Source organism: Neolamprologus brichardi, chromosome 22 (genome assembly GCF_056152115.1).
Source record: "Neolamprologus brichardi isolate AB-2024 chromosome 22, ASM5615211v1, whole genome shotgun sequence".
In the NCBI taxonomy this organism is placed as follows: Eukaryota; Metazoa; Chordata; class Actinopteri; order Cichliformes; family Cichlidae; genus Neolamprologus; species Neolamprologus brichardi.
In genome coordinates, this window is record NC_142124.1 from 19,068,897 (window position 1) to 19,091,294 (window position 22,398).

Genomic DNA, 22,398 nt, shown 5'->3' on the forward strand with positions numbered 1-22,398 from the left:
AGCTGGGTGCTGTGTTTTCTTTTCTTTTAAAAATCCATTAGTCATTAGAAAACTCAGCCATGGTTCCTATGTTGTTTTTTCATCCACAGGTCCACGGGCATTTGTGTCACTTGGCTTTCATGACAAGATGTGTCGGTGAAAGGTTGACAAGGGTTTGGTTCAACTGAACAGATCTTGCATGATAAATCATGTGGTTGTTCCTATTGTATTCTAATGTACTGAATGAAAACAAGCCCACTTACTCCTACGCTTTAATGATTGATACATTCCCAAGATACACCCTACTATAATTTTATGAATAGCGTAATAATTAATGATCTGTCATAGACCTGAAAACAAGGTGTGACCACAAAAAGTGCAGATGAAATGACAAACTTTATTCAGTAAATTCATATTTTAAAATGTGGGATCATTAAAAGTAGCCTAGGGGGGAGAGGAAGCCAGGATCCACACCAGTCCTATAGGAACAGATGCCTCCCATGATATCACATGGGGTGGCTGTAGCTCGGGAAGGTTGGTGGTTTGATTCCTCCGGTCTTAAGTATCCTTGAATGAGATACTGAACCCCAACATTTTGTTCTCAGATGTGTTCACTGGAGTATGAATGTGTGGGAATGTTAGAAAGCAAAAAAATGCTTGGTTGAAGTTGTATAAAACGCTATGAGTGCTCAAGGATAGTAGGAAAGTGCTATCTAAGAATGATGCCATTTACCATCACTGCAAAATGTAAAAAGTAGAAATGTATATAATGCTGCACATAGTGAAGGCCCAAATGTCCCCGATTTCTCTCCTGCCCCTCCCTAGTAAAACACAAATGATTAAATAGCCTAGGCTTACTGGGTGATCAACAATACAGTCAAGTTGGACCAGTTATGGTGAGGTCAGAGCTAATCCCAGTCACGTTACAGGAACCTCTGTTCAAGTCAGCCCAAAGGTGCAACTAATAAGTGTTTTAATTGCCTTTTGAATATTTGCACCTATTACAGTAGGCTATCTGTTGCATGGAAAATGTTATCCGTCATCTCGTCCTAAATGAGAACGCCCTCATTCATGCACTCACATGAATGTTGAGTCTCTGACAGACACGACAAGGGCAGTCTACCGTGGTATATTACAACACTCCGGCTGACTTGTTACCTTCCCGTGTCTCTTTGTGGTTTTCACAATATGGGTACTCGATCAAACAGTGCGCCACTCAAATTACCTTCTCGCCTCGAAAGATCGCCTTAATTATTTAGCATTTTAATTTGCTTAAACATACATTTTGTGTCAGATTTCATCTTTCGTGTCAAGAGTTTTCATATCGGTTTCATATGAGTGACAAGGGGCCTCGTATGAATGAGAACGCAGAGATAAACGATTTTGAAGCTGAAGGTCACCGTAGTGCTGAAAAAATGTCACCGCAGCTGAAGGAAAATCTTTTTTAAAATTGCATTTTATTTTAAACAATGGCCTGCAGAAGATATTGGGCTTAAAATGTTTCATAACAAATAATATAAACAACTCACCTGTGTGACGTCACTCCCCTGTGATGACGATATATGTAAGTTAACTACTTGGCTCTGGCAGACGTTTTTTGGGGGTGCGGGGTATCTATTTAAAAAGATCACTTGGATATAGAAATAAAATGACTGCTTCTCATAAACTTCATTTTTTCGGGCTTTCAAATTAAAAGCCTACAAACTATTACAACGCTTTGTGGCATAATATGAAGCAGTGGTGCCCTACAAACTCGAAAACTGAGAAATTAGCAGAACCAATCTTTGACGATTAAAAAAATTGAAAGCGGAAGTGACTTATTTTACTTACAAGCTAGTGTACCCCTGGCAGTCATTTTACGAATTTTTGAAGTCTTCGAACAAAAAATATAATAATAATAATAATAATAATAATAATAATAATAATAATAATAATAATAATAATAATAATAATAATAATATCTGTGCAGTATTGTACGTGGCGTTATTCCGGGGTAGTTTGAAAGGGAACGGCGTTTTAATTTGATAACCGGAAACATAGTTGCTAATTCTGCTATTAAAAGTTGACTTGAACTTCTACTGCTGTTCACGTAAATGTCGTTAATCCCGGTTCCTCGATGGCACTTGATGAACCGGTTGGACACAAACTATATTCATAAGGACTTGACTGAGAACGGAATTTTTTTTTTTTTAAATTATAATATTTGATTTTCTCAGTGAGTGAACTGAAAGAAACAGCATACGAGGCTTTTGATTTGACCTAGTTTTCCTTTCCTCCAGCAGTTAGGTGGCTCACTAATCCGAAGAGATACTTGTTAGCTAATCTAATCTGAGTTAGTTAATCCTTTCCCTCTTCACTCTAGCAGCACGCAGGGTAACGGAGTTGAGGAGGAGTGACCATCGTTCTCCGTTTGACTGAGAAGACTCACCCAGTTTGGGGACTCTATACGTAGATAGAGTTACACTTTGCCTGAACTATGGAGGAAAAACTTGGAAGTAGTCAAACGGAAAGGTGACGCGGCTGTGGAGTCTAGCAAAACCAGCTTGGACAGCAAAGGTTGAGCACAGTGCAGCTCATAGGGGCATGAGAGCCTCCAACTTTGCGCCTTGCAAAGAAACGAAACGATGGCTGCATGCGGAAGGAGGAAACAGCCCAAGTTACTTATTTTAATAGTTGGTGCCATTTTGCTGGGATATGTTACATTTTTCAAACGCAAGTCGGAGGAAGTGAGCTTGACGAACCGACGGGAAGTCACAGGAGAGGAAGAGTATGAGCTCCTTAAGAAGCCAGTCTACGAGAAGCCCCCCTTGGATTTAAACGCTCTGGGGGAACTGGGCAGACCCGTGAAACTGAATCTGAACGAAGAGGAGAAAAGAAAAGAAGAGGAAAGTATCAAAGCGCACCAGATTAACACTTATGTCAGTGATAAAATATCACTGCACCGCAGGCTGCCGGAGAGATGGAACCTACTGTAAGTAACCTGTTGTCTATTGTTAGCAATGTTAAAGCCCAGATCTAAAGTTTAAGAGAAGCCTTTGCAGTTTGGATGTCCCAGCAACACTATTACACGGCTCCGTAAATACCTCAGAGGACGTGTAACTCGTAAACTGAGTCATCTGCTGTTAAGATGGAATAATAAATGCTCTGTGTTTACTTCTATTGGTCATCAAATCTTAAAAGTATGAAGGTTAACCACGATCCAGCTTTACATGCAGATTTACACAGCCAGCTCTCATTGTGCAGTGTCATTCCAGCCACCCAGCCTCACCTCCAATTTTTTTAGTCTGCATTCTAACAACCAAGTCTCCTCTCTCTCCAGCTGCAAAGTGCTGAAGTATGACTACAGGTCCTTGCCCACGACCTCTGTGGTGATTGCTTTCTACAACGAGGCCTGGTCCACCCTGCTGAGGACTGTCCACAGTGTGCTGGAGACGTCTCCTGACATCCTGCTGAAAGAGGTGGTGCTGGTGGATGACTACAGTGACAAAGGTAGAGGCACAGACAGACTGATGGACAGGCAGTGGGCAAGAATGGTGGCAGGCTGACAGTCAGGAGCTGTTACAGGTGCACACAGACAGGTAGCAGTTAGATGGGTGGAGGAGGATATACTGACATGTTATCAGTTAGGCAAGTCAAACAGAGATACTGGAAAATATGCTCATCGAATTATAAAAAAATATTTTTAGTTTAATCCACAACTCTATAGCCTCAGTCATCATAATGTAAGTAGTTCAACTTGGAGGTGGAGTCTGTCTACACACAAAGCGTTGCTCCAACCAAAACCTTTGCTGGAAAAAAGCTGGTGAAAGTCCTTAATCAAACCTGTTTAACAGGCTTCAGCTTAATAAATACATCTGTAAACCAAAGAAAACAAAAAGAAACTAAACCCTTTCATTGTGTTCATGTGCTGTATTAAACTCACGTTGCTTTTGAAGAAAACATCTTGTCTAATGCAAAAATAAATGAAAAGGTATACATGCAAAAACCTTCAATCTGTGTTGGTCTTTACTCTGTCTTTCCAAGAAGACAGAGTAAAGACTGACTTCTGCCTTAGTTTAGCTTAGGTGACATGTAAACCTTTTATTTATTTACATTTCGATATTTGTGATTATTTATTTTTGCACTAATAAATACGTTTTCTTTAACAAATATGACTTAAATATGCCGCATAAACACGATGAAAGTGTTTTGACGGATGTTGTATCAAATTAAATGATTAAAAATATTGGTTTCCATTTGTAATAATATCAATGAGCAAATAAGTAAGTAGTAAGTAATTATTATTGCTCATTAGTAAGACAAAAAGGGTTTCTTATTAATCAGTGGGTTAATCAGCAGAATACTTGATTACTAAAACAATCAGTAGTTTTAGTTATAAACTAAGATATAGATAAAGTGAAATCTCTTGTATCAGTGTTATATTTTTTACATCTTCTATGAGTATATTCAAATAAACCTATAATAAAGTAAAGTAAATAATATACTATATGCAGTGTTTATTCCTGTTGGGGTTTTTGTTTTTGTTTTGTAAGAGTTGAGAAACTTTTAATGCTTCTAAAGTGTTTTCGATCATGAATGTATAAATGAAGCAATGCCTGCCTCTCCCTCAACACTAACATCTGCTCGTGGTTATATTTGCTTACTAAGTGTTGAGCTTGAGTAAATCAAACAATGGTGTAACTTTCGCCTTTTGGATTAATGCGTATTTGGCTGAGAGCATAAAAGGAAGTAATTCTACCCTAAAAAGACTGGTGGGTGTGTCTTGTTTACCTGCTTCAAAGAAAGCTCACCATTTTCCAGTGAATATGGCAAATGTGTATCAAACAGTTTAACACTCTTTCCTCTAGAGGTGGGAATTTGAAGCCTCTTCCAAATGCATTGGGAATGTGTGCCAGGTAGCTTATCGCCTTCTTTTATCAATGCTGACTTGTTTTTCTACCAGTCTCACATTGCGCTGTGACGCTTCTGACACCTGAGCCACATACCAGCATTGTCCCTTCTCACATTTTACAATGTGATTGGACTCAGAGATAACAAAATGACTGTCTGTCTGTGCTTGCTTTTTATCTCCTCACATGGAATACTGATCAAAAAACGCTAAAAAATTTGACCTATAGGAAGAAACTTTCAGCTGTAGCTGATAGATTTTTCTCTAGTTTTGTATTTGTTGTGATTTTGAGAAACAACTCTTGATACAAACACATCTGTTTAATTTCTGAAAGCTCATCTCAAGGAGCCACTGGACAAGTACGTCTCAGGTTTGAATAAGGTGCGTCTGATCCGGGCCACAAAGAGGGAGGGGCTGGTGCGGGCCCGGTTGCTCGGGGCATCCATCACCACAGGCGAGGTGCTGACCTTCCTGGATTGTCATTGCGAGTGTCACGACGGCTGGTTAGAGCCCGTGCTCCACAGGTGAGAGAGCGCCCGCCAGGGAAAAAAAGAAATGCCTTCTCTCCTTGATTATTTTGTCAAAGTGCGGCCTTTAGAAAAAGGCTGTCTTTAGTCCAGCTGTCACAGAGTGGGAAGCTCTGAATCTCTATCAGCCAGCTGCAGGAGCACGGTTATGTAGCCGTGTCTGACTCACTGTCTCGGTGCTCCAGCCTTTCAAACAAGGGCAGCACCAACATTTGTATGGAGACTTTTACAGATAAACAAATTGCTTGCTTCGTAACACTGCTCCCTCCTAACATTCGCCTTTTTCTCCTTTCCTTTTTTCTCCCCAAGGATCAAAGAGGAGCCGAAGGCCGTGGTGTGCCCCGTCATCGACGTGATAGACTGGAACACCTTCCAGTATTTAGGCCATGCTGGGGAACCTCAAATCGGAGGGTTTGATTGGCGGTTGGTCTTTACCTGGCATGCAATCCCCGACTACGAACAGAAACGCCGACGTTCACCCGTAGATGTCATCAGGTGTGTTTTAAGGACTCTTTATTACCCAAGAATAGAAAAAAATCCCATATGAATATTTGGGAACGTAACTTTGAGTGTGGCAGCTACATTATTACAGAAACTACACTGCTGACATATTGAAATAATTACATCTGTCTCATATAAGATGGAGCTCGTTATCCTGTAATATCATTTTTATTTTTTGGTGTCTTGAGGTCTCCTACTATGGCAGGTGGTCTGTTTGCTGTGAGGAAGGACTTCTTCCATTATTTGGGAACATATGACACAGGAATGGAGGTGTGGGGAGGAGAGAACCTGGAGTTCTCTTTCAGGGTAAGAACTGTGTGTTTTCATGGACATATACAGTATTATTTATGTAATGATTACATAGGTAAAGCACATGTTATGTCAAAATTGATATTAAGTTTGCACTCTTTTTGGGATTATGGGCCAATTCACAGTGCAAGCCACTAAAAAAGGCAGGAGTGTCTGCTTTAGATTTGTTGAACCATATGACAGCTGCTCAATTTATGTGGAATCTGCAATGAAAATAAAACTAAACATGGAGTGAAAGCAGGCCGAAGAGCTTAATACTTTAATTGCAGCAAAGAATTTGAACACCCCTTCCCTACAATAACTGTAATTTCCCAAAGGGAAGAAACCAAAAATATTTTCCAACAACAGGCTAGCTTTTCTGTTCCCAAGCTCTTCCGCAACAAGACTGTGCTTTGTTTCCTGATTGAATCATGGCTGAGAGGCTAACCAAATCCCCGTGGTGGTGTTATTGATGTGTCTTAGATTTGGCAGTGTGGGGGCAGCCTGGAGATCCACCCGTGCTCCCACGTGGGTCACGTCTTCCCGAAAAAGGCACCTTACTCACGGAGCAAAGCGTTGGCAAACAGCGTGAGAGCAGCTGAGGTCTGGCTGGATGAATACAAGGAGATCTACTATCATCGTAATCCCCACGCACGCCTGGTGAGTGTGTGCAGATGATGTGAATGTGAAGGCAGAATATTTCTTTCTTTATTTTTTTAAATAGCTGCGTTCACCACAGCACTGTCTCATTAACCCCTTAATCTCACCAGTGAACTCACTCTCGGTGTGCGAAACAATATCGAAAATACTCTGCCTTCTCGCAAAACGTGCTCGCACACACGCACACTGCAAAAGCTCACCTGATTAAGTGACACGGGGGATATATGAGCAGCAGACACCCAAGGTGACAGGGGTCAGGGCATTCCGGTGTGCGATTACCACCTTTCTGTGCTACTTTGTGCCAGCGGGTGTCACCCACCTGTCCTTGACACGGTGAGAGCAGTGCCGACCCATGGGGGTGCCCTGATTTTGTGTGTGTGTGCGTGAGTGATAGTGTAGTTAACAGGAAAAGCTCTCTAAGCACAGATCAGGTAGCACTTATCTCCATGAGATAAGGTTGCCTTGCCAAAAAAAAAAAAAAAAAGCATCATACCCTCCAAACAAACACTGTTTTTGCTCATCCTGTTTGATTCACAGCTGAACATGTGTTTATACACAATAACAATACTAGATAAGGTTTATATCTATAAACGAACATATCTTACAAGCAAGTTACAATTTCACAATTTTGCTTGGCACAAAGTTATACTAGTCTCCTGGATGAATGTACTGTGCCTGTTTATAGTCTGTAGTCTGTCTTTGCCCATTAATGTCATAGCTTACCCAGGGGTGTGTGTATGACTGCTTTGATTTTAAAATATTAATACAATTTAATTAATATATCAATATATAAATCAATAATTTAACATATAAATATTAATATATTTATATTCTTTTTAAATCTGAAAAAGCCTTCAGCAACCTGTATAATTTCAACATCATATCAGATGAAGTTAACAGTTCATCTGCATATTTAATTTTAGCTTCTGTAGCTTAACTGTAGATTTTTGCTAACTAAAACAAGCAGGAGTGTATGGGAGCAGCTGCAAAGTTCTCTTCTCACACTGGAGCTTGTTGAATGTTTTTAAAGGAATTCCTGCATCTTTTTCCCAGTAAAAGTTTTTCTGGTGATTACAGAAATGAGCTCGAATTGCTCGAATCATTGCAGCCCTACTTTGTAGATTTTGAACAAAATAACCTTAGACTAACAAATTCATGGTTGCTTTTTTTTTTTTTTATAAACGTGCCTTTTCCCTGACATTCTGACAGCCTGTGACACTTTCACTCCGACACTCCCAGACAAAGCAAGAAATCCCCAAATCAAACCAAAAAACGAAAAAAACAGTCAGTAGGCAGTGAGATTTGGAAGTCTTTTAGGATTTGCAGAAGGGCAGGTCCGTGTGGCTGTCAACATGGGTTACGTGCCAGTCCATGTGAGCTATTTTTATAGCTTGTTAATTAGTAACAAGGCACCGTAAAACCTAAATAATCTACATATGAAATGGCGCAGGGTGAAGGAATGACTGAGAACTGTACTCAACTGAAGGGACACTCTTTATTAACACTGGATGATTGAGGGGAAAATCCGGGTACTGCAATTGTAATTAAGATATGAATTGATGTCGTTAAATTTTGGTTTAAGTTAGGAGCTTGCTAGAGATCAGTTGCAAACAACGGCAGGTCTAGAGATGCATATTTCTCACAAAAAAGAGCAAATATATCCTAAGTATAACTAAAAAATATAAATATGAGAAATTGCAGCAAAACAATTGTTGCAGCAAAAGCCAGAAAGGACAGCTGGCAAAAAAAGGAAAATGCAGACTGAAAGTTAATAGGCTTATTAATCACTGCCTCATTAATAAGGCATGGATATGCTGACTGTAATTATAGTTGTGTATTCTGCAAACTAAATGTGTCGCTTAGCTGTATTTTAATAACATGTACAACACATTTAGCCTTAATTTTTCAGCTTCAACTCTCCTATGAGGTCAGCAAGTAATCTACCAGGATTTAACACTGTCTGTTTTAGGATTTACTGTATTTTGCTATATAGAGGCCTAGCAAACAATGGATTGTCTTTGAAATTGCTTCGTCCTAACAGGATAGAAAAGACTTAAGGAATTAAGTTCCCGACACTGAACATTTGTAATCCTCATTGATGTTCGCAGAGAAATCCAGAGGGCCATCTTCCTATAGATGCATCAAGCTTCACAGGATCTTCTAGGAAAGCTGATGCTATTTTTTTTAAAGAGAGTATACTGGTTACTAGGCAGTGAGCTCTGGAAGTCATACCTTAGGCTACAAAGTTGCTGTAGGAGTTGCCTGTAAAAGTTGGCTAACTTGCTTTGTAGTACAGCCCTCTGGAATCATTAGCTCTTGTTTTCCACCGCTGTTTCACTAATTGGCACCTCTGTGCTCTCGGTTCCTAGTTGCTCCCTTAGGTCGTTTCCTGTGACCGTTTATTCGTCCATATAGGTTGGACTGTCACTGGGCTGGTTGTCCTTACCTTTGCATTTTATCAGGACCTTTACTGATCCTTAATTTATTATCCTGGTAAGTGTCCTGGACTAGTCTTCATTGCTCTGATAGTCCATGCTGGTCCTAGCCATTGACAAAGCACTGCGTCCTTTGGGAATCTTTCTTCTCACTAAATAGACTGATGAATAGCCAATTAGAGCTGTGTTTGTGCAGGCCACCATCATCCATCATCCTGCAGTGCTGTTGAATCTTTCTTGCAGCAGGGAAGGTGTGGTGAGCATATGATCACTGGCATATTAAAGTGGAGACGGTGTTCTTTCTCATAATCTAATGAACTAGTCTTTATCAGCGTGTACATGTGTAACTTTGTATGCATAAAAGTGTTTACACAGGCACGAACTGTTTGAGCGCACACACGGAGACTCTTGTAAAATTGACACATGTATCCTGTTTGACTGTTGGAAGTTCTGTTTGTTTGAGGGGGAGCTATTGTTTGGAGTGAACTGCATTTGTATAGAGTAATGGACCATAGATGGTGCTATTGTATTCCATTTCAGGCCACTGGTATATTATGAATACTTCATCGGACACAACAGCTGTCTGATGGTGGCTGCATCGACAGCGCTCTCACTTAAAATGTTCATTTGAATATGAGATATCACTGGTAATTCATTTTTTTTTAATTTTTTTTTTTTATAAATGCAGAGCAATTCTGTGCTTCTTAATTTTAATTTTTTTTAGTTTGCCAAGGCAGAAAAGTGAAAATAAAATAATCATGTTGAACTGTCATTTGCCACGTTTGTCTCCAGGAGGCCTTTGGAGATGTAACGGAGCGGAGGATGCTCCGAGCGAAGTTGGGCTGCAAGAGCTTCAAGTGGTACTTGGATAACATTTATCCCGATATGCACGTCCCACATGATCGGCCAGGCATGTTTGGAATGGTGAGAACAAAGTAAGACCTTATGAGCTTCTGCAAGCCAGGTTGTACCACTACCTAATTATATTTTGTTGCTGCCTTTTGCTAGCTTAAGAACCGGGGCAAGACCAACTACTGTTTTGACTACAACCCTACAGATGAGAATGCGGTGGTGGGCCAAAGGGTCATCCTCTATCTGTGTCATGGAATGGGCCAGAACCAAGTAAGTAATGCCAGTGATACGGAAAAAGCACGCGCATCTTCCTTTGCTGAACAGCTCACTAAACTTAAAACAGGTTTACAAGCTAGTTTGCTGATTAGCTACTTGGTTACAGCCCATTTTCAATCATGTGAAACTCAGCTTTCAGTTAGATTTTAATTGAATGTTGGTTTTTGAACACAACACACTGTTTGCCCTTTTATATGTGAATTTCGGCGATCATTTGTTTACTCTTGTTCGGTTAATCCTGGCACTCTTGAAGACTGCCATTAATCAATCTAATATGAATGTTCTCTGAGCTATTTGAAAATAGAAAAATAATGTTTGGAGAAACACAATTCGGACATTTATTTCTCCAAACATTCCAAACAAACAAATATTGTCTCCATCGTCTTCAGTTGGCACAATTATAATGATTGAGAGGACACTCATGGCTTTAAAAACTGACCTAACAATCGTGTTTGTCAGTCTTTTGCCCTTTAACAGCTTCGCTATACATCTCTGATTTATTGACCTAATAAATGCCTTCTGGACCCTTTAGATCAGAGTGTGGAGCCCAGCTGATTTCTCTCAGGTCAAGGCTTGTAATAAAGGCTGATTAGACTTTTGTGAAAAGAGCCTTCGTACTATCTGTGTATAAAGATTTTTGTTTTTAAAATCTTTTGGAAATGTGTGATATGTTTTTGATTTAGTGTTTTATTTTATTGCCTCCACTGTGCTCAAGTTCTTTGGCCATGTCTGGTTTTATTTAGTTTTGTAAAGCACTTTATAACATTAAGTGATCATTGTCCCACCTTTGGGAGGCATCACTGACTAGTTAAAGTTAATCAGATTGCTTCATGACCACTGTAGTTTATGGGTTTGTCTGCTTGTAGAGCGACTCTTCTGGGTTCCTGACTATTATCTACAACTTTTGCATCCAGTGGCATTAATGTGTACCAGCACATTTGATAGCAATAATTACAAACTGCTTTTGATCTCCTTCCCTGTCTTCTCCTTCTGTTCTTCACTACTCCCTGTTTTACATTTATCGTAGACAAAGGTAATCATGGATATAAATTTCTTTCAGATTAAACATATAGTCATCCTATTTCTTCTCGGACTACAAGAATCGTGTTGTGTACTCTTACAGACCTGGGAATAATGAATATCATCTGTTATTCCAGGCTACAAAATTATGTGATGGCTTTGTTGATACAAAGGGAATTCACATTTCCCAGTGCCTTTTCCTTTGTGATATTCAGTAATCCAGGAAGCACTGTGAAATTTAGCATTGTTATTCCAGAACATCTCTGTGGACACAAACTGATGTTATTATTGTAGAAAGTGGGGATAGCTGCCTTATGAGACTACTGGGCATGCTACAGAGACGAAACACACGCTTAAGCCATCTCTCTGTCCTAAATATAGATCCCTAACAGTGCCATTCTTCTGTTTTAACTGAATTTAGGCTAACTGAAATTGTTGCATTTTTTGTATTAGGAACACCATGCTAATGCTTCGTTGGTTTGCCTTTTGCTCTCAGAGCTGCTTTAATCTTTTGTGGCATAGATTCAACAAGGTGCTGGAAATATTCCTTGGAGATTTTGCTCCATATTGACATGACAGCATCAGACAGTTACTGCAGATTTGTCAACGGAACATGATGTGAATCTCACATTCCAGCACATCCTAAAATGCGCTCTATTAGATTGAGATCTGGTGACTGTGGAGGCCATTTGAGTACAGTGAACTCACTGTCATGTTCAAGGAGCAAGCTAGAAATGATTTGAATTTCAACATGTCACATTATTCTGCTGAAAGCAGGCTTCAGGAAGATGGTCAGAAACGATACTCGTGTAGGCTGTGATGGTACCAAAGTGTGCCAAAAAAGTGTTTCCTCCTATTAATATGCCACAAACAACAGCCTAAATTGTTTATTCAAGGCAGGGTGGATCCATGCTTTTATATTTCTGTTTTTCTGACGTTCCGTTATCTTATTTTGGTGAGCCTCTCCGAATTGTAGCCTTGGTCTCCTGTTCTTAGCTGACAGGAGCTGCACCCAGTGTGGTTTTCTGCTGCTGTAGCTCGTCTGCTTGTAGGTTTGAAGTGTTCTGCATTCAGAGATGCTCTTCTGTATTATACCTTTGTTGTAATGACTTACGGCTGCTTTCCTTCAGCTTCAAGCAGCCTCTGCCATCAACAATGCATTTTCATCCAGAGATTTAGTGCTCACTGGATAATTTCTATTTTTTATATCATTCTCTGTAAACCCGAGAGAGAGCTGCGTGGGAAAATCCCAGTAGATCAGCAGTTTCTGAAATAATCAGACAAGCCTGTCTGACATCAACAACAATACCCCGTTCAAATTCGCTAAAATCGCGTTTCTTTCCCAATTTTGATGCTCGGATTGAACTTCAGCAGATCATATTGACCTCGATTAACCTGTGTCTCGATTGGCTGTTTAGATATGTGCATTAACAGGTGTATCTAATAAAGTGACCCCAGTTGTTTTGTCTCATCCTACAGTTCTTTGAATACTCTGTGAATGGTGAGATCTGTTACAACACAAGGGAACCTGCTGGATGCATCGCGGGTGACAACATCAGTACCTACTTGACTGTCCAGCTGTGCAGAAAACGAGGGCAGTCTGTACCTTCAGACCAGAAATTTGTCTTCAAAAAGGTAAGATGTAAAGTATTTTAGTCTAGTGAGTTTCTGTGTTTATCCAGAAACTGGGTGGCTGTAGCTCAGGAGGTAGAGCAGGTCACCTACTGATCGGAAGGTTGGTGGTTCGATCCTTGGCTCCTCCAGTCTGCATGTCAAGTATCCTTGGGCAAGATACTAACCCCAAGTTGCTCTCCGATGCATCCATCGGAGTATGAATGTGTGTGAATGTAGTTAAATATAGCACTAAGTATAGATAAAGTGCTTGTGAGAATGGGTGTGATTGGGTGAATGTGGCATGTTGTATAGAGCGCTTTGAGTGCTCCGAGAGAGCAGAAAAGTGCTATATAAGAATCAGTCCATTTACCATTTACCATCCATATCTAAGTCCAAATTTTAACTAATAGTGTTAAAACGGAAATTAATGTGGTGGCCCTGAAATTGCAGCATGTCATTAATTTTTGAGTTCCTGTCTGGAAGAGAAGATGTGGAATATAAAATCAAAGTCTAAAATATAGTTCTTTGTTGAATTTTCTGTTTCAGCTTGTTGATTTCACATTTGTAGTTATTTTCCTTTTTGAACTGCCACTAATGTTTTAAAAGATGGTATATAGTTCCTCACTCTTACAGCGACCTTTTAACCAGCCACTTAGTTTCTCTTGTTCCATCAACTATATCTATTATCCCTTCAGAGAGAAAGTCCCCTAGGCTTTTAACAATACATGTCATTTTTTCTGTTTTTAAAACACACTGAATTCAAATTTATGTTTATGTTTGTATATATATATATATATATATATATATATATATATATATATATATATATATATATATATATATATATATATATATATATATGTGTGTGTGTGTATATGTATATATATATGTGTGTGTGTGTATATGTATATATATATAGTGTGTGTGTATATGTATATATATATATATATATAATGTGTGTGTGTATATGTATATATATATATATATATAATGTGTGTGTGTATATGTATATATATATATATAATGTGTGTGTGTATATGTATATATATATATATATATATATATGTTGTGTGTTAGTAGCAAGCTGAGGATTCAAAACACAATACTGGAAGTTAGTGTGATTTGAATGTCGGGACATGACACAATCTAAATGTAAATGGATCCTAAAAACATTGAATGAATGTAAAACGGGGTATGTGGGGTATGTGTTTGAGGAGGGGGGAATTGGACAGTAGAAGGAGGAAAAATGAAAAGTGAAGCAAAAAATAAAAGTACAGATCAATCTGGGCCTCTGTGTTCTGTACGCTCTGATGCTCCTAAAACTCTGATGTATAAAGAATAATGAAAGTAACTTGCAGATCTGCTCTTTGTTCTTTAGACATGCATTGCTAATAGCCATTTTCAAAATACTTTGCCAATTTTTCAGGATGGGAGTTTGTACCACGTCCACAGCCAGAAGTGTGTTGAGGCAATAGACAATACAGACAACGGGACACCAGCACCCTCACTCCAACCCTGCTCTGATAGCCTCCACCAGAAGTGGTTCTTTGAAGAGAAAATGTAATACTCCAACCCTAGGATATGTTTTTCTTAACCTTAACGGACGTCAAATGAGGTTGTGCTTCCTTTCAAACTTAAACCTCCTATAAATTCTTGCTCATTGGGTGAAATCTATCTGTGTTTACTTTCTACAGTACTTACTGGATACTGCATATACACTTGTTGGGAAAACCAAGCCTATAGGACTATGCATTATTTTTCTCATTAAAGAGATGTTTGGAAACTAGTGCTGCTTTGCACATGGGATTACTATAATATTTTTGGGGGGCTGTTTTTCATTTACCTACTCCACGCCTGTTGCAGTCTTTTAGTTTGCATGCAAAGCTTTACCCAGAAAACTGTGCATCCATATAGAAAGAAAACAGCGGCTTCATAAATCTGTCAGCAAACTCTGACCATCTTACGAGCTAGCATCTGGAATTGCAGTGATGTTCAGAGGCATGTCATGAGGCGTTATTTTATATTCTTGTCTTATCCTCTAGAGGGGGCTAAATCTCCTTTCTGTACATTCCCTTCTTGTATTGGGCTCTCTTTCTGAGTAGGAAGTGGAACAATTTTTCAGGTATTTAGTTGAGAGCCTTTTCAGGACATTTAAAGTGCTTGTCACTCCTTGCTACGTACCAGGGACTTAATAAAAAAAAAGGCATTGTGCAAGTACCTAGTACCTCTTCAACGTAATCACCAACTACTGATAACAGGAGAATCTCCATATGTATTCTGTTCTTGTGTGCTTTGTAGGAATATGAATCAGAGGTAAAAATGGCTTGGACCGTTTTGCTAGCTTTTAAAATATTTTTTTTTTTCCCAGCATAATTCTGTTTTGTGCTCTTTAATGAAATGCAGCTTGAAAAGACTAAATTATAGCCATAATTTAAGGATTCACTTCATGTGGTGTCAAGTATGTTTTTAAATGATTTATTTTAGAGATGAGTTTAATTATTGTGTAATTTTGAGGCAATTTGTATGCACAGACGTGGAAGCGTTCTCCCTTACGAATCGCTCTGTGGGGTTGTCCTGATCTCGTTCTGTGTCCATCTGTTAGGATCAGAAAACTATAGATTCCTCTGAAGCGCCGCTGGGGTCACTAGTGTGGCTGCCCTGCAGGCTCTGCAGGGAGTCCAAGGGGAACACAGTGGAGGAGCAGACGGTTGTCGGTGTCTTCAGGCTGCTGGGATGCCAGATGGTTTCCTGATTGATTATCTGGTCCTCTTCAAATTCTTTATCACTTCTTCTTTCTATGTGTGTCAAAGGTGTTCAGTGGAGGGCTCATCTTTTGGACTCGCGCCAGCCAAATCCTCCTCAGATGAATACTTGTATACTTGTGTGCTTTGGGTTTGATTTATGAATGTAAGACATAAAGAGCAGAGTTTGTGACAGCAGAAGCAGATAATGAAGGAGATTGAATGAAGCAATTTGCGACCTTTTTCTCACCATTAACCTTCCCAGGCTGTTTGCCCATCAGTCTGAAAGGAGTTCTGTTATAAACTGATGTTGGGGGACTTTCGTGCTGAAATGGATTTTTGTTATTGATTGAGAATATATGCTCGTAAAATGAAAGAGTAGGAAAAGAAAAAGACATTTTATACAGTGTCATTGCTGTGACTTGAGCAGTCAAGATCCCTTCTGTTGCCAAATCGAATGAATGTAAGGCCTCAGTCACACAGGCATAAAGACCTGTTGGCGACCATCTGGCAACAACCGGTCTCAAGGGAAAAATGTGTATTCCTCGACAGGTTGCAGATGGTTGCTGGAGGATGCTAGCAGTGGCTGTGAAATTGATTGCTAAAACTCCATGGAAACAGGCCCAAGAGACCGGTCAGTGAGTGAAAACCTCCTCGAGTTTGCTTCGGTTGCAGGCAGTTTGTTGCTAGTTGGTTGGTAAATGTAATCTTGGCTAGAAATAGTCACACACTATTTGTCAAGTGGTTGTGAAACTGTGACCAGTGTGACGCAAACAAGACATGGAGAACGTTTACCTTTAAAGCACCTTTCAAAAAATGTTAGTTGCAGTGGTAAGGCACAACTTTTTCTTTGAAGGCAAATGTTCTTTTTCTCTGGTTTGCATCACATTCTTTCAAGTTTCACAGCGTGTTCGCAGACAAGTCGGTGTATTTTATGAAAACTGACCAAAACAATTGCAAGAATGTTTTTGGTGCACCACCCTTTTTGACCTAGCGACAGTCAGCAACTCCTAGAAACCTTTTGCCAACTGTTTGGGGAGTACACATTTTGTCTTAGCAACCAGATGTTGCCAGTGGTTCGCTGACCAGCCCCTTAGGCCTGTGTGATTCAGGCCTAAAATGATAAGATGCTACAAGAGTCTGCAGCTCTGAACGTGCATTAACAGTTTCATTGCATTGTACAGCTTTTAACTTGTACCATCGCACATTTATTGCATATCAAGTCAGAAAAAAACAGTAGATTTAAAACAAATAATGAGTTTAAGTTTACAGTAGTCCATAAAAGTTTTTTAAGAGTATGCATAGTACATTATTGTGTGGACAGTGCTAAGTGATACGTGAAGTGTACCAAATGATTAGTAGGAAACTTGTGGTTGATTTCACAAAAGGAGGAAATTTGACTCAGGACTGTATATGTTGTAAGGCTAAAACAGTGATAGTGGGTTGACCTGCTCTCCATAGAAGAGCACTCTATGCCTTTGTAAGTTTGAAGGAATTCATAGTCCACGGCAATCTTAGGCTCTTCTTTGCCTAGCTTTCCACGGCTTTAGTATCGATCATGCATGATCGGTGAAATAGCCCGTTTGATGCATTGCTAATGCTTTATGTGTTAAACACTTAAGAAGTGGCAGCTCTTCAATTTTCCATCAGTTTACATCTTTGGCCTAAGTGGAGGGTAAATATTCTCTCGGTATTAAAAAGGGTTATTTATTGTCCCCTGTAGCCATCTGTTATTCCAACCATGCCCTATGTAGTAAAACATTTTTACTGTGATGTTATATTTTTGTATGCTAATTTGTTACGGTGCAAGCTGCAGCAATAACGTTGATATTTTGACAGTTTAGAGTTATATCTCTGCGGCAGGACATATAGAGTTTTATATTAACCAAATGCATGTCATTAATACAGATTTTCCGGGGATCTGTTGTAGCACTTGAACCTGTAAAGTGGATGATTGCATTGTGACCATGCAGCGCTATTTTACGATATCATGCAAAAAATACTGTCTTTTGGCCTTACGTTTACTAATGTGGTAAATATGCACTAATAATAATGCAAGAATTCAAAGACCATGTCTGCTGTAATAATGCCGTCAGTAACTCCAGTGGCCTTATATTGTAATTAAATAATTGACGAATGTAATGAATGAATTGTTTTTTTTCTTTTAATAATTAGTAGATCTAATAAATGGACTACATTTGATGTCATTGTGGTGGCTTTTTAAAAAAAAAAATTTAATTGTTGTGATTTATCATTTCCTAACATGTCTTTTTTGTCTTTTGAAATGTGTATTAACATTGGAAACGCTTCAACAAAACATACGAAAAATATTTTCACCATCTCCCATTGTCTTGGAAACTGTGACTCATCCACATCCACTATGATTAAAACAGGCTATCATCCACACGAAACTGCTGGAGACGCAAATCAAGATGCTCAGAGGATAATGAGAGAAGAAAAGGGAAGATATGGGGGGGTAAGTTTTTCCAACCATATCTGATTGGAATGATCACCAGCTGCTGAGCGAGATGGTAAAATGTTGCACCCATGCCAAGTCGCTGTTGCCTTCGATGTTGACACTCTGCCCTGCAGTCTCTCTCAATTAGTCATTGATGGTGCGTGGCTTTTTAGGATTACAGGGTGTGTCTTTGTGTCACTACTTGCAACTTTTTTTTTTCCTTTTTAGGAAGCTTTTATATTCAATTAGACATGCTAACAATACACAACTTGTTGCTCTTTCACCGAAACAGAAAATGTAGTTCTATGCCAGTGTTTCTTTTAAGTTAAAACTCAAAGGGGGAAAAGCGGCACGAGACGAGCTTGTTTCTCTCGCGCATGCTCTGATGGAAAACTTGCCAAAACTTCATATTCTGACAAATGCTGGCAGCATCAGCTGCTTCCTGGGAAGAGCTGCAGAAGTCTTTGATGCTGCCGTCTCTTGCATTGTCTTGTCCTAATCTTTTGTGTACCTCTCTTTGAAATAAGTGGTACAAAATAGCCCTTTTGTTGAATTTCTGAAAAATTTCAAATGCGCCCGCAGTAGCACTGTATGTTGTCGCAGTCTATTCACTCAATGTAGAGCTAATTTTTGATCCAGTGTGGCATACATGCAGCACTACACTCTCTCACACCCCATATGTGTCTTTAATGATAATACAAAACAAGGCTCCCTGCGGTGCAAGTCTTTGGAGATGCTCAGGCTTCAGTTGTCAGGGATGCAAAAGAAACTATAGGAGGAGGAACACACACACACACACACTCTCAAATACACTGATTGGAAGCCTTTTTCACACTGCATGTCAGTTTGGTTTATGTAATCCGCAATACCCAGAACGGCTCAGGAGCAGTGGCTGCTGGCAGCGTACATTAGATGACACACTTTCACTTTCAGGAGGGGCTCCAGACTGTGCGGAAAACATGTGAGGCCTAGATACAGAGATAGAATCAAAGAAGAAAGCAGCACGACGTTCGTGAAGTCTCTCAGTTGGTAAAATCTGTAACCAGCACCAACTCTTCCTTCACTTCAGCAGCCGTTCGTGCAGCGTTGTAGTAATATTTGCTTGGTCGTCTCATTTTCGAATTATCCTCGAATTTGGCTTAGAAGAGAAAAACTTGGAAAGTAATTAACTTTCCCAAATTTTAATGCTACAGAAGTACAAAAGTGTTAATGCAGCTGTTCAAAGACCTAATGCAATTTACTGTGCAGAAAATCAAGGCGAGCCAGCTTCAAATAAAAGTTAATATGAGTGTTTAAAAAGAGTCTTATGAGAACACACAGAACAAGGAAACAAATGTTTGATGGTACGTTTCTAAATACTTCCTGGGTCGAATTCACCAGTGTGCCTCGATTTAAAGCCGTTTCCAGCCTACTTCAATGTAAGGATCAAACTCCTCTAATCCACGTCTGTGAAATCGGCCAATACAGCATCAAAGGCAGAGTACTTGTTGCTTATTGGGCGTTAATCACCCCTACTGTTTTCCAGTAGAATTGGACTAGACCAAAAACTCGCTCAAGGAATATTTTAGTAATCTTCCAAATGCAATGAAGTTTTGTGTGTGCGATGCAGTGATTTCAATCCAAGATTTACACACACAGCCAAGGCCTTCCTGGAGTTAATTGATAATTTACCAAACTTTCATTTTCCCACTGAACAATTTTTATGATCTAATTCTCAGTCTCAACTGTTTGAACATAAGTATAAATCATTAAAACCAGTAAAAGGGAATATTTGACTTTAATCATGAGCCACAGTTTTTCAATTATTGTCACAGTCGGAGCGAAGCTGTAAATTAGCAGACCATAGCTTTTAAAAAAAAAAGACATGAGTGGACTAGGCCTTCGCAATGAGTCACTTGTCACTTACACAGCTGATTCTGATCAATGATGCTCTGTTGCAGAGTGACAACAGGTGGTCTTTCTTTTCAACCATGATCGTCATGTTGAAGCTGTTCTTGGTGTGATGCATCTGGAGGTTTTATCCATGCTGGCAGAGAAGGATTTGGGATGGCAATGATGGTTGGTTGCCCCCCCCATGTTTAAGGCTGACATATCTAAACTGTTGAGTAAATTGCCCTGAAATTGGTTCCAGATATAATTGATGCCCAGAGGATGAATACTAATGACTTTGGTGATCACTTGATTTTTCCTGTCACCAGCAGGTCAATTTATTTTCACATCTTCTACATGATGGGCACACAAATTAAAGCTTAACTTTTGCTAAAGTTAGCCCTTACTTATAACTCTTGGATATAAACCTCACCCTTGTAAAACTTTCCTATTTTACAATATAAAATGAAAATTTTAACATCCTAGTCTGATGTTTCGGTGTGTATTATCTTTTGGAGCAATTATCTGAAAAATAATATGGCTTGTAACACCTTTTTAGAGGATTGTCATTCAGTTTCTGGTGAGTGAAGATCTAATATCATGTCAGGTACTTATTAATTAGCAGAAATGTGTGGCCCTGTACCCATAAGGTCTATCAGTGTAACTTGTTGAACAACCTTGCTAGCATTAGCTGATACAGGTAGCAAGGTTATGATAACAGTGCTAACATAGCTATTTGTTTTACAGCCTGCAATCATGACGTGTGTGGTTTTTTTTATAGGACTTTCCCACTTCAGAAATAAAATATGATGGTTATCGATTTTGATGTGCAGTCTATGCATATCTCGGTTGCATTGGCTATGCGACCGAGATATTTTATGTTTTGGAGTTTAGCCTAGCACAGTGTTTGAATTCTAATCATAAATTATAAGCATATGTTTTTTCATCTGTTTGTAATTCTCTTCTGCTTATCCTTGTCAGGGTTGGGGGTGGGTGGGTCTAGAGCAGGGGTCCCCAATCCCAGTCCACGAGGGCCAGTGTCCCTGCAGGTTTTAGATGTGTCCTTGATCCATCACAGCTGATTTAAATGGATAAATTACCTTCTCAACGGCTGTGTCCCATTTCAGGGTCTGCACGCTTGAAGTACGCGCACTACGCGTACTACGTACGGTGCGTACTATAAGTACGAGAAGTGCGGAAGTGAGAGGCTTGTGAAATGGGACGGTATATGCTTCGTCGCGCTGTTCAGGTTGCCTAGCAACCATGATACTAACCGCGAGACACGTTACATACAGCTTTGTTTGACAGAAATGAAGGAGAAAATTGTTTTGTTGGTCATTCATTTTTGTCATGACATCACTTTGATTAGTTGAGTATCTGAGGCTGAGACCACAGGACTGTAAAACATGATTCAAGGGCTTCATTTCTGTACTGAACAGTCATTTAAGATTAGCTAGTAAATAATAATTAGTTAATGTTGTTCATGAGACTAAAGTCATCTCACTATGGTAATGTAAATATAATATGGCCAATATTATAGTATTGTCAGATTATTATGATATATATATATATATATAATCTATATCACTGACTTTCAGCTTGTTGTGTTTGTGGATATATGACTGACTTTAATTATCCATAAAATCATCAGATTCTCTGTAAGATTAAGGTCGACTATATGTATATTTAGAAGTAGAGGCTTTAAAACCAAGTTAAGGCTGAAAGTACAAACATCACTAGTGTCACATAACTTTGCCCACATGTGGCCAACAGCAATGTTTTAATGTTCTTCATTATTAAACATTCGCACATGAATAAGTGACGTCATATTCAGTACTTACTTTTGACAGTTCACTTTTCGGCCGCTCCCTTCTGCCGTATTTTGCAGCAAAATTATCCACACCCACCGCCGTGCTATGAATTGTGGGATATATGGGACCACGAAGCGTGCACCGGACCACGCTTGATATTTGGGGAAATCGACGGCGCATTTGGAGTATGCATTTCAAGTACACTTCGAATTGGGACAGCCGTCGTCGCGTGGCGGTGACGTAACCGCACTTAAAATGCGTACTTCAAGCGTGCAGACCCTGAAATGGGACACAGCGAACATGTCTTGAAATTCTCCAGAGGCCTGGTAATGAACTAATCATGTGATTCAGGTGTGTTGACCCAGGGTGAGACCTAAAACCTGCAGGGACACCGGTCCTTGTGGACTGGGATTGGGGACCCCTGGTCTAGAGCCTACATTTTCAGTTTCAGTTACTCCAAAATAGCAAAGTTTGACTAC

The 22,398-nt window shown here is 39.5% G+C and overlaps 1 protein-coding gene across 1 annotated transcript; it reads left to right on the plus strand.

Annotated features, from left to right (window-relative positions):
• The first annotated feature begins 2,052 nt into the window (after positions 1-2,052).
• galnt12 (UDP-N-acetyl-alpha-D-galactosamine:polypeptide N-acetylgalactosaminyltransferase 12) lies at positions 2,053-17,968 on the plus strand. The gene is made up of 10 exons (XM_006787723.3): positions 2,053-2,950; positions 3,299-3,468; positions 5,202-5,391; positions 5,704-5,889; positions 6,084-6,201; positions 6,667-6,843; positions 10,071-10,202; positions 10,287-10,400; positions 12,906-13,061; positions 14,467-17,968. The coding sequence occupies exons 1-10, from the start codon at positions 2,604-2,606 to the stop codon at positions 14,602-14,604; spliced, it is 1,728 nt and encodes a 575-aa protein (XP_006787786.1). The 5' UTR covers positions 2,053-2,603; the 3' UTR covers positions 14,605-17,968.
• Positions 17,969-22,398: the final 4,430 nt, after the last annotated feature.

Excerpts from the sequence above, each read along its gene's own strand:
- galnt12 (XM_006787723.3), top strand. The coding sequence starts at position 2,604 with ATGGCTGCATGCGGAAGGAGGAAACAGCCCAAGTTACTTATTTTAATA. Across the intron at positions 2,951-3,298 it reads CCGGAGAGATGGAACCTACT|CTGCAAAGTGCTGAAGTATG; the intron begins GTAAGTAACCTG and ends CTCTCTCTCCAG. Across the intron at positions 5,392-5,703 it reads TTAGAGCCCGTGCTCCACAG|GATCAAAGAGGAGCCGAAGG; the intron begins GTGAGAGAGCGC and ends TTTCTCCCCAAG.